Source organism: Larus michahellis, chromosome 11 (genome assembly GCF_964199755.1).
Source record: "Larus michahellis chromosome 11, bLarMic1.1, whole genome shotgun sequence".
In the NCBI taxonomy this organism is placed as follows: Eukaryota; Metazoa; Chordata; class Aves; order Charadriiformes; family Laridae; genus Larus; species Larus michahellis.
Window position 1 is genome coordinate 8,754,993 of NC_133906.1, and position 12,711 is coordinate 8,767,703.

Here is a 12,711-nt window from a genome sequence, read left to right on the forward strand (position 1 = left end):
TCCTGTCAAGAAAAACTACCTGGTAAGCTTTAGGAGACACAATTAACTAGAAGTGTTTCATAGATTTGAAGCCAGCCTGGGAAGTGGCATTTGATAGATGGAGAGAGTTCAACTTGAACTCTATGTAAGGTTCTTGATGTCATTGTCATTTTTTGAAGTAAAGATTTACAGAATGTGAAAAATACTTTTCTAAAAGGGAATTTGACAGAACTTACTTTCACACTTCTTTGGTATCACTCATTCTTTTAACAGTTCATTCTACTTTTATGTAAGTCACCTTGTGGTGTCTCCAGTGTCAATAGAGCAGACTTTTTATGTTAATTTTCTTGACATGAGTGTGAGATATAGGTAATTATGAATTGAACATGTTGTAGTGGTTGGTTTTAAACAAAATGAGGATTGAAAGGATTGTCAGCACTCAGGGAAAGACTTTGCTTTTGAAATAAATCTACTGAAGCTCCTTTAGCTTGAAGTGCTTTGTTTTGCAATGTTTTATATACCATGTGAGTAGTGAAACATGTTGTGTACTTCCCACTGTAGAAACTGCACACGTCAGCGATAACCTCATTTGAGTCTGGGGAGGCAGTCTGAGGAGAATTAACATTTGCTCCTTTCTTCTTAAGTATATAATAGCTTTTAATATATTAAAATATGTTTTTGCAGTGTAGATGTATACTTTTAATAATTTACTTAATGGCACTTTTAAATATGTCATCAACAGACAGCTTTTTAAGTGTACGTTGTAAGTAATTACAGCATTCAGGCAAAATCTTCAGCATCAGGCATTTTCAGAAGGAATTTAGCTTTTAAAATGCTATACTGAAGCCATGTAGTATTTTTACAAATTGGGAATAACCAACCAAGTGATGAGAAGTGGATTTAAGCTAAACCGCGAATGAGTTCTCCATTCATTACTGATGAGTAGAGATAAATAGTTGCTTCAACTCCATGCTGCTATATATTGTATTTATAATATACAGAATGTCCCTTCTACTTACTTCTTTTCTCCTCTGAAGTTTCCTGATTATATTACTTCCAAAGTCTTTCGGTAGCTGTTGGTGTACGTTTTTAAGCTGTGCTGTGAATCAGTCCTGTTTTGTGTAACATAGAAGAAAGCTATTTTTTAAATGTTCTTTTTCTTGCATTGGACCTCAGCCTCATGCTTTGAAAAAATTTACATCCAGCACGGTCTTTTGCATTAGGCTCCCACTATCATTGCGAACATTCATGAAATTTATTTCCTTTTTTGGCTTGATACTTTTTCCAATGTAAAAAGATGACCAGCACTGTACATTTCACAGTTATAGGCCCATGGGTGGGTTCAGCTAAGGCCTGTGTTCTACTATTTTTAAGATAATAATAGGCCCAAACTGGCATTTCTTTTTTGGCTTAAGAAAACTTTTATTTGAGTATTAACGAAATGAGAGAATTTAAATAAGAGTGCAAATTTTCAGATTTGACGCTTTCCTGTGCGGTATCTTTCCTTGGATCTTTGAAGTTGATGGTCATTAACCGACATCTTGGCTGTCTGTAACAATTCTATTCATCTAAATTTAAGTTTAAATCTCCCAGCATATTTACTTTTCCAGCAGTTAAAAGTGTTTGCAGACAGCCATCGTGCAAAGATAATGTTCACGATAAAAGTTACTCGTAAATATGCTAATGCTAATAAAACCGCTCATTATTTTTTTTATTCATATGAGAAAATTTGCATTAAGATTACCTTTGTCTCATATTTGCTGCTCTTCTGTTCATTGTGTGAAATAAAGAAGAAGAAAACTGGGAAACTGAACTTTAGCTGATAAGGAAAAGAGGAGAGATCTTTTCTCTTATCAGAATAGAATAGGAGTAACCATTTTTGTCACCTAAATTTCTGCATCTGGACAGAATAAGAAAGTTTATTAAATTTAAATGTATGTGAATGATAGAATAATAATGAAAGCTATACAGAGTATAGTATTTGTGTATTTACAAAAAAATTAGTATTTGCCTGTTTATATTCTAAGTTTTGCTTGTAACTTTGTCTACGCTAATAAAATTTTGTACAGCATTTGAAGCTACACGTGCTCAGGGTAATTGATGAACCTACTTATTTATGTTTGTACAATGTGTCTCTGTATGCCTGTGTTGTAAACAGTCGGTACCTTTTTAGTTTATGCCTGTTTAATGGTATACACAGACACAGTCATCATGAAGTTTGGTTTCATATTTCTTTCAGCTCATTATAATTACTGCATTGTGCTAGGCTTTTTAAATTAATTCACTCCCATTTCATCTTCATACTTACTCTAAGCTTCTAACAATCCCATACTGTGAATTTAATAGGATGCTAAGGCCTTAACAACTTAAAATCATCCTTTACCTAGCCACTTCTATTCCTATACTTCTTTTGCGTGCCTGTCTTCCTAAAGAGACAAGATACTTGCACGTTTGTTTTGATGTTTATCCTTAGAATAGAGGGGAATGCCCACATTTAATGCGAGATTAACAGACTTTATTCTTGTAGTATTTTGCTAGGCAAGCATGTTCTTAATCTCAAAGTATAAAGTGTCTTGGGATACTTCAGGGACACTTTGTATCTGCACATTGTCTTTTTGAATTACTGTTTCATTTGGGATTTTGAAAACAGATGCCTCCCTCCCTTCTAAAGCATGAATTGCAGTTTATGTGACAGGTTTTCCTTTTTTTTTTATTCTAACTAATCCCTTATACTTTGAAATATGCAGCTTGGAACACATTTATTTTTTAAATTTTTTTTTTTTTCAAAAAGCAACCACACTTAAATTAGAACGGTTGTGAGGGTTTAATAAAAAAAATATTTAAGGTGTGTTGTTTTGGACACCAGAAACTCCAGTCACACCTGAAAACTAGGGCCAACAGATGACAAATAATTCTCAGTCGGAACGCAAGCTCTGTTTCTGGAACACAGTGTGTTTGATTCTGTACCCCAGCCTGGTGACTTGGCTTTTCTTTCAGCTATGCCAGTGCTCCAAATTTACAGTTTTATGTAATTCGTTTTTATGCATTGAACTATGCATGTTTAGTTTTCTTCCGCCTCTTCTTTTCCTCTTTTACTGAGGTGTGAAGAAGGAAGCATGTTCTATATATATGCTATATATTAATACATGTAGATTATTCCTTAGAATAGGAATAAAATGCAACGTTCCAAGGATAAGAGAGGAGCAATTACCATAGCTCACCCATTTATGTTGTGATGTATTAATATAATGAAGACTAATAAATTTTCTTCCTGTCAGTATATTATTGAACGTTTTCTTGTATCTGGTTATGAATCAAATACTGCAGAACACTGACAAAGCATAACAGTAAAATCCTTCAGACATAGGTGGAACATTCTTGAAAGCAGCCTCTCATCCTGATTCTGGAGTGGTGGGAGGGGAAGATGTTTCAGATTGTTAAAACTGATCTGAAAACATTAGAATAGTTACCAGGTAAATGTATTTGGTATTAAAATAATTGGAAAATCTTAATTGGTGTTTACCTACTTGTAACAGTGCAGTTTTGCTCATGTTTGTGACACCCTATGAAAGCTGAGCAGGGTTCTGTGTATGGGCTGGGTGTACATCTTCCATTAGCAACCGCAGCATAGGGCTGAAGGCAGAACAAGTGAAGATGATTAACCTTTAACCATCGCAAATAGGAAGAAGACTGTAAGGACAGTATTACCCTTCTGGTTTTGTGTTGACAAGGAAGAAACGTCCTAACTCTTCTTACGAATTTCTCCCTGCTTCAGTGAAAACTGAAGAGGCATTTTGAAGCTTACGTACGTGGGCTCTTCTGGTGAAAGATACCTAAAAAATGTGGAGTGTTTCCACCGTGGAAATAAACATTTCTGTAGAAAAACAATTTATACTGACTCATCTGAGCGCACGCTGTTCTGTAGAAGACACAGGGTCAATTTGTTTCTAAGTGCTGTGTCATTGCTTAGAGGACTCTGCTGGAATAGCCATAGTTGTAAAGGGCCTTCCTTATCTATGTTTTTAAAGGTGGACCATGTACATTTTAAAGTGAATAATTACACCAACGTAATTTATGCATAAAAAGTTTCACTAATAAAGAAAGGAAAAAAGTTTTCTGGATACTCAGATATTGGTAATAAAAGTTATATCTGATATCTTTTTCAATTTGCTGTTGACATTGGCTTGAATTCATGTCAGTTAACTGGAGGTGTTTCGCTGATGTGCGTAGGTTAGGGCTGATGGCCCTAGATGCCCTAAAATCAGTGGAGAGAGATGTGTCTCCAGGGCTTGAAGTTAAGTAGGATGAATCCCATCTCCCTACATAACAAGGGAAGAAATTTAGTGTGTCTGTTTTCCCATTCACCAAGAAAGGTGACTTTTCCAAGTACCTCTTGTGAGATTTGGTGTTTATCTCAAGTCCTTGGCTGTCCTGTGAAAAGGCAATTTCTAGAAATGGAAGATTTAGCTTTTAGGTTTGGGGTTTTTTGTGTGCGTTTTTTTTTTTTTAATTCTTTATTTATCTTTATTTCATCAATTTTATTCTTTATTTTACTCTTTATTTCACTCTTTATTTCTTACAGGAATTTTTTTGTTTAGTTTTTTTAGAAAGTTTAGTCTGTGAAAATACAAAATAAAATTTTTTGTATTTTGTGAGAAGTTCTGTGGAGTGTTCATGTGTCAAACATTTTTTAAAATTAAAATGTTTGTAAAATACAGTTGTGGCAGGTGCTTTTAAAGTATTTCAGCAGGAGGATTGATGTTTCATTGCCAACTGCAATAAAACCAGTTTCAATAGTGATCTTTGAAATATAGAGTAGCTAATGAGTAGTAATATTGCAATTTATGCAATAATGTCTTCATATCTTGCATGCTTTTCTCTGTTATGCATTGCTAGAAATTAATTTGTGAGACGCTATAGCTAATTATTTGTGCAAGTTAGGTGGGATTTCTTGTTTTCAAGTGCTCAGACTGATGCATAGATAGAGACTTTCATACTTTGCCGTGGCTGAATTCTGGGGTTGCTGATCATCACAGCAGCTTTTAATGACTTTCTCTTGAAAGCAATCTTTTGCAAGCTAACAGTTGTCAGTATTTTATGAAGTCCATGTTAAATAGGAATTCTAAATCAAAATAATCTGAGGCCTGATTATGAGTTCTGTAGAACAAGCAAAACAAAATACTGGTTTTAGAATAGTTCTTCTTTTAGTATTCCTTCAGTGTTGTTTTACAGCCCTTGACCCAGTGATCTGGGTCCTTTGCGTATTATTTATGGAGGTTTTTTAGTATAGGTTAGTATGTGATGAGTATTCTGCCTCTGTATAACAAGTCTTACAAAAACATAATTTTTGTAATTATCTTGTTTTCTAAAACAGCAGAAGATCGAAACATCTCCAAAGTACTGTACATTAGTGGCGTGCATCAAGACAATGCAAGTCTCATAATACTGCATATATTTACCCAGATGCTTAATTGTGCTCTCAGAATTGTTCCATTGAAGTAACCAGAGTTACTTCATCTATAAAATTAAGTAGAAGACTTAGCAGCATAGAAACCTCAGAGACTTCCCATTGATTTCAGTGCCCAGGGGAAAGTTAACAGACTTTGAAGATATTTTAATTTAGGGAAGTGTTTGGGTAGTAACTGCAGCTTCAGAGATACAAGGGCTGATCCAGAGCTCTATTGAATACAGTGGAGACCATGAGATGGAATACACAACTGTGAATTTTCCTGTTTCCTGCAGCTCCCAGGCTTGCAAGGTGCTACATAAACTGCAGATTGTGAAGCATCTACAAATATTTTTCCGCTTTGTTTATAAATACTGAAATGACAACTCCCTAGCCATTCATAAAATGTGAATACTGCATCTTTTCTGTATTCTCATTTCTGTTATTAAGTATACACAAGATATTCAGTACTAAATCTACTTAGGGAAATTCCGAACAGAAATGTTTGCCTTTAAGAACAGTTGCAATGAATAAATGTGTATTTGCATTTTTTTTTTTTTTACACGTGTGCTGTCTGTTTCAATGCAAACTTTTTTCTGTTTTTATAATCACAGGACTATACCTTGACAATGTACTTTCAGCAAGCATGGAGGGATAAGAGGCTGTCGTATAATGTAATACCTCTAAACCTTACTCTGGACAACAGAGTAGCTGATCAGCTGTGGGTTCCAGATACCTATTTTCTGAATGACAAGAAGTCATTTGTACATGGTGTCACTGTGAAGAACAGAATGATCCGTTTGCATCCAGATGGGACAGTCCTTTATGGGCTCAGGTCAGTGTGAACCATTTCTAACTCTTCTGTCTTTTATTTTTAGTCCTTTAATCGTGGCTTCAAATTAAAACCCATTCTTTGCCCTTTGTTATTGCTATTCTTTTTGTTGCTATATTCTATATAATTGATGATATTCTGAAAACAATTTTAACTTAAGTATTCTAAGAATGGATAAAGATTTATTTTTATTTCTTTAATATAAATTTTGTAGATAAACTGCCATTTTTAGTACAGTTCAGACACTTTTATTAAGAACAGGTAAGATTGTAAATATTACTTTAAATACTCATTCTGGATTAAAAGCCGGTTTTAGAACTTCTTCCGCAAAGGAATTGAAATAAATACAAAATGAGGATTAGAGGAAAAAAGGGAAAATGTATTTGGCAGCTGAATTGCTAGTTTATCTAAATTATATACTTTATAAATATTTTTGATTGAATATTAGATTGGTTTGTACGCTACCCAGATGAATCAGTTTTCTGATTTTCACTAAGAAGAGGTATGACTTGAAATGTTTTTTCAGCCTAATGTTGTTATTGTGTATGACTATGGAGAGTGATGATTAAATATCCAGGTTCTTAGTGACTGGAGAAATCAACAGAATAACTTCACTTTTAAGAAGTTCTGAAAACTGGGGGAAAATTTCTGTTCAGAAATGTTTATAGAAAAAATAATTACCAAGAAAGTGATTTAAATATATTCCTGCAAAAGATGTCTGACTTTATATGGTGTGAGTAGGTAACAAAATAAAAAGAAAGCACTGATACGTTTTTTTTTTTTTAAAAAAAGAGCGAGAGATAGAAGAATGATGCAGAATTTAAATCTAGAATGTGTCATTTCCGTTTTGAGAATAATATACAATAATGATTTTGGGGAAGCTAATTCTTAAAACTTTTACTAGTGTATTTCTCTCATTTTCAGTGAGATTTTTCTGTTGTCTGCCTATAACTATCATGTCAAGAAGCATGCACTTTTATGACTTGGTTGTTTTCTACCTAGCAGTAAAGGAGAGTGGCATAGTCTTATATATTTAGTTCTGTCATTGAACAAACGTGGACCATGAAGTTCATATCTCATTAAGATTATCTATTATGAGTCACTGATCTGGATGCCTTTAGTTCTGCTATTGCACTTTAACATGCAGGTGTTTCTGGAAATCCTTACCATGAACTACTTAAATTAGTCAGACAGCTGCGCAAATATAACTAATGTTGATAGGTATTAATATGTTTCTCTTTAGAGGCTTTTGTTTAGAACATGGCTACTAAACCGGAACTCAAATGTCTAAAACGAAGTCCTAAACTGTCCTTCAGGCTTAACACTTCTGGCATTTGACATCAATTTTCACACCCAAACCTGAAAATTGCCAGGGTGATAAAGTTTAGCCAGTCACTTGTGCCAGAAAATGCCTTTCTCGGGACAGGCGGCTTCTTGCTTTTAGGTAGAAACCATTCTCCTTGAGACTGAGAGAGACTAGATCAGTGCTCTCACCGCTATGCTGGAGTTGGGCTTCAGATGCCTCCTGTCTGGATGATCCCTGGACTCTTGCAGTCTGTGCCAGATGATGATTTACCTCCAGAAAAGGGGGTTGAAAAGTGTGAAAATGTTCACTTAGCAGGTACTTCATGGTTTTGAGGCACTCCTAATGTGCAAGATGCTGATTTCATCCTTCATTGTAGAACGTAGAACATCTTCCACTTGGTGGAAAAGATCTGGGCTTTTCCTGGCTCCTTACCTTTTCCTCCGTTGAAGGAATTTTTGTTATTGTTCAAGGAAACAACAGATACTTGGTTCCTTAAAATGGTGAAACTTTTTATTTATAGTAAAGTGAAATATAAAAACACTACCTAGCACACATTTCCATTAATGGAGTGAGAACAATAAGGTTTTGATATAGTTTTCAATTTAAGAATCTGAAATCATCATGTTTGTTATTATTTTTCATAATAAATTAGGACATAAATATAAAGTTTAATATTTTCAATAATTCTGACTTTTTATTGCTACTTGTGACAAGTAATTTTCATTCTGACTCCTTAAGAATCCATAATAATTTCTATTTTTGAAAATGTTGATAGAGTAAGTAGAGCTCACAAAATTTGTTATGTAGAAGAATCAAGTAAAACAGAGAATTTCTTTAGAAACTTTAAAACCATTCATGAAAAATACTTTTTCTAAGGTTTTGGGGTTTTTTTGTTTCCCAAAAGAAACAAGGTATCGATGGCTTAAAAGAAAATAAAAAATTGACAACTAAAATCTGAAGTTTATTCTTTCAGTGTTGGTGTTTTTTAACAATCGTGATTTTCACAAATTTTAAGATTGTGCAAATTTTTTATTTAGTTACATAAGATAACTTTTTCTGAAAGTGTTTTGCATAAAATATTCTGGACCACTACAAGAATGAACTTAGTCGTCTTTTTTGGCTGAATTGGTGTTGGTACTGCTTCATTGTCTTGGGTGAAACTTTCTACTTTTCACTGGGCATATGTAGCAAATGAGTTTTAATATCTTCTATGATGTGATAAAGATAAATCTGGTATGTACTTTACTTAAAGCTGTTTAATGTAATTAGATGAAACATTACTAATGCTTTGATCCTTTGTTTCCCAGAGGTATTGTTTTCAATACTTATAATCCCAATATGGTATCCAAAATGGTTTTAGAATAATTCTATAAGTTGTTTCTATGGTAGAACTTGCGCACAGCCCAAACTGCTGTGTTTAGAAGAATTTTTCTCTAGGTCAAGAATTTCAGATCAGGAAATAATTTTCTAATATTCCAGTATACCTAGCAATCTCATCTTTGTGATTATCTTACATCCCTTTTACTACTCTGCTTGGTACATTTCGAGTGTTTTCTTGTACCCCGTTAGCTGGTACAAGATGAATTATGGATGTGAACTCTGCCTTTGTACCTTTGTTGTGCAGAAATGAATTGTACATTGAGGGCAGTAGCAAGATGACTGTCACCCTGTACTCCCCCTACCCATCACAAAGGATTAGGGGCTGCAGTTGTCATGGGTCCTACTGCAACTATGTACTTGAACAGCAAAGAGGGGAAGGATACCTCTTGTTTCTTGAAGGCAAGAAAAGGTCCAGCTTTTGACAACAGGATATTCATAAAGGCCATTTTCTTTTCTAGTGTAAGAGTGACTAAATAGCCTCTAGTCCTGGGAGGACTGTCAGATTAACGTTATCAGCTATTATGAGAAATAAAACAATTGTTATTCTTTCTTCCATGGAAATGGAGACCTAGCAATGCCAGTTTAATAAGAAAAATCTTTCTTTTTGACAGCGTACCTTACTCTATACTAAAACCTGTGGGGGGTGGTCCTTGAGATTACTTGCCGCATTTGGAAAGATGTGCTTCAGAGTGGATACAGTAGATAGGTCACTATACAGCTCTCCCACTCTTAGATAAATTCACACACACCCTGTACTGAGTGTTGGAGGAAACATAACCCTATTTGCTCTTCAAGTGAAAAAAGGAAAATTATGGTTAAGGGTTTTCCTCTATTTTTTGTGACATATTCAGGTTAAAAAGAAAATATTTAAAGGCACAATAGGTAATGGATTTGGATGAAAAATTTTTCCTTGGTCTCAGTTAATTGGATAAGTAATTTTGTTTTAGAGAAATCTTGACTGCATCTGTGTACATGTATGTGTGTAATGTATATCAAAATGTTACAGTATTTGCGTAAGAACATGTTGCAAAGGCCATATTATTACAGTTTTGAAAAGAAGTATGTCTATTTCTAGCTTTATTTTTTTCTTTCCAGTTTGTAAAATTTCTATCTGCCTGTCCTCCTCAGGATGTAGCTTGTTTCCAAGGAGGACTGCAGAGGGGATGGTCAAGGGCAATAGACAAACCTGAATATCACTATAGGTCTGTCATAGTTGGATAATTACCCTCAAAACCCCCTTCTTATATGTCCTAATTACTAATGATTAATGGACAAATTTTTGTATGATTTTTTTGATGAATTGTAGATCCTTCTTCTTCTTCCTTAGACTCAGCTGAGTAGGTCTCAGAAAGGCTTTCTGGCTAATACATCTTTCAAACATTGGGTTGGATGGGGCAAATACAGATATTGGTAACACAACAGAATTATGTAATTGGCCATATTTTGCTTTTGACTTCACTGGACCGTGTGGCAATCAATTATGTGATTCTAATGTTAAGGTTTCAGTTTTATAGCTTTAAATAGCTTTAACTACTTCAACTAGCTATTTCATCTAACATTAATTCAAAGTTAATGTGATTTAAAGTGTCCACAGTAGTGATATATTTAATGCCTGCTTAGTATTAATTTCCACATATCTTAAAAATGCCTGCTTGTTGTTATTAATTTCCACATATCTTTAAAAAAAACATGTATGCTATTAGTATTCTGAAAATCACTACTATTATTGCTGCATGAAATTACTTTAGCTTATACTTGCAGTGGCATATTCTTACTTTGAGATGCATTCCACTAAATTGAGATTCCTTTAAATATCAGTCTTAAGTTTTTACCATTGCCTCCCCATACATCTATATATAAACATGTGTGTATAAATGTAAACATATGTATACATGTTTCTGTGAATTCAGTTTCATTTACCTTGATTGCTGTAACCAAATTCATTGAACTGCAAGTGAGCTTATTACCAAAATGGCAGTGTATAAATGTAACTGTTCCATTCTTTTATGTGCCTATAGTTTAATTTCTACTTTGGATATAGCAAGCAGTGATCTCTTAACATTGTTCTTTTTGTTTTTCCTCACAGAACCCATAGACGGTATGCATGTCAGATCTGATTAGATTTAAGATTGTGAAGGTAAATTTCAAGAAGGACTAGGAGGCAGTTTTGTAAGCATCTGGCTTATGCTGTCACCGAAAGAGGTGTGGGGGGGAAAGAAATGGCTAATAATGGTTGTAGACATCTATATGGTAGTTATGACGTCCTCATAGCCTGCCCTATTCAGTGCTATAGGGCATTAGTTAAGGGCATAACTGAATAACTGAATTGTGACCAAGTTTTTACAGAGAACATGGCATACTGATTACTTCTACATTTAGAAGGATTTTTATGTCTGAGGGATAGCTGCCACCTATTTATGTTTTGGGAAAACACTTTTTTTTTTTTTTTGCATTCCTGTTGCAGTATGCTATTTGCAAATATGACTGAACTTTCTTTTTTTCAATTTAAACAAAAAAGGGGGGGTTTCATATCATTTTCATATTCCATCTGGCAAGAAAATTCTTCTTTGCTGCTAAGACCAGGACACTCAATAGACGATATACTTAAATCACTAAAATGGTAGAAAATGGCAACATATAGTCTTAAATAAAGAGTCATTACAGGGAAAATTACTATGCGTTGGTAGTTAAAATGACTTCCAATAGGCTATTGGTGGTTGCACAACATATATAGAAAAGTAAATTTAGAGGACCAAGATTCAAATCTAGGATAACAATCAGTTTACAATAGGCTGAGCAAAGCTTGAATAAGATATCTAGGCAGAATTCGGGAAAAGAAATGTCTTTAACTAGATTTTTGCATGTTAAAATATCTGGTTTATATAATACCTATAGCAGAAATAGTTGCTATGGTAGGTAAGATTTGTTGTTTCCTAAATTTATTTTTATATATAATATACAAATTTTCCCCTGACTTTTGACATCAAATCCGTTCTAAAATGCAGATAGAAAATTCAGATTTCTTCTGACTTATTCTGTGTAATTCTGGGGAAGAAACACTTGTCTGAAATTTGCAGCCTGTGGAAGCACGGGAAGTTTTCTGAGGTTTTTTCCAGGGTTGGAATGCAAGATTTGAGAAGGGTGATGAGCAAGACCCTTCTGTTTGCTTTCTTATCGTGTCTTTCTGGAACTCACCTCCTTACTGCAAGAGAGCATTCTGGTGTTGGGTGTCAGAATAAGGAGGAACTTGTTTAGAATACTAGGGTTAAATATAGTTAAAGAAGTGGGTGAAGACAAAGATGTTTCGTGTGGTTTTGCACCATTATCAGGCTGCTTTTAGATATTCACTCTTACATACGCTTCTCCTAACAGACCTAATGTGAACTCTGCGGCAGTGGGTTAGTCGTTGAGGACTGATAATTACATGACAAAGAGTACTGTATACTTTTGTGTCTCTTCAGTAGGCCAGTTTTATGCTTTTTGTAACTGAAGCTTGTGGGTGTGTTTTGCTGAAAAATAGAATATGCATGGACTTCTGATAGGGGCCACATCCTGTCAGGTGATGACATTTCCATCCCTTTTAGCCAAAAGAAAACCAGAAGGAAGTAGAACAGAGTTTTGTCAGAAATGAAAGACTTTTCCTATTTGAAAGCCTAACAGTTTTACTTGCCAAGTTTTATTTAATACATTGCTAACTATAATTTTCCAACCCAACTAGCAATAATTCCTTACTATTCAACAGATATAACCTGGTAATCTCCTGTAAAT

General features: G+C 34.4%; 1 protein-coding gene across 6 annotated transcripts in view; it reads left to right on the forward strand.

Moving 5' to 3' along the window:
- GABRB2 (gamma-aminobutyric acid type A receptor subunit beta2) overlaps positions 1-12,711 on the forward strand; it is a 170,453-nt gene that overhangs the window by 51,996 nt on the left and 105,746 nt on the right. For all 6 annotated transcript variants that reach the window (XM_074603510.1, XM_074603514.1, XM_074603511.1 and 3 more), the window contains one exon: positions 6,040-6,260. In XM_074603510.1, the coding sequence (XP_074459611.1) occupies positions 6,040-6,260 (221 nt within the window). The remainder of the gene's footprint in view (positions 1-6,039; positions 6,261-12,711) is intronic.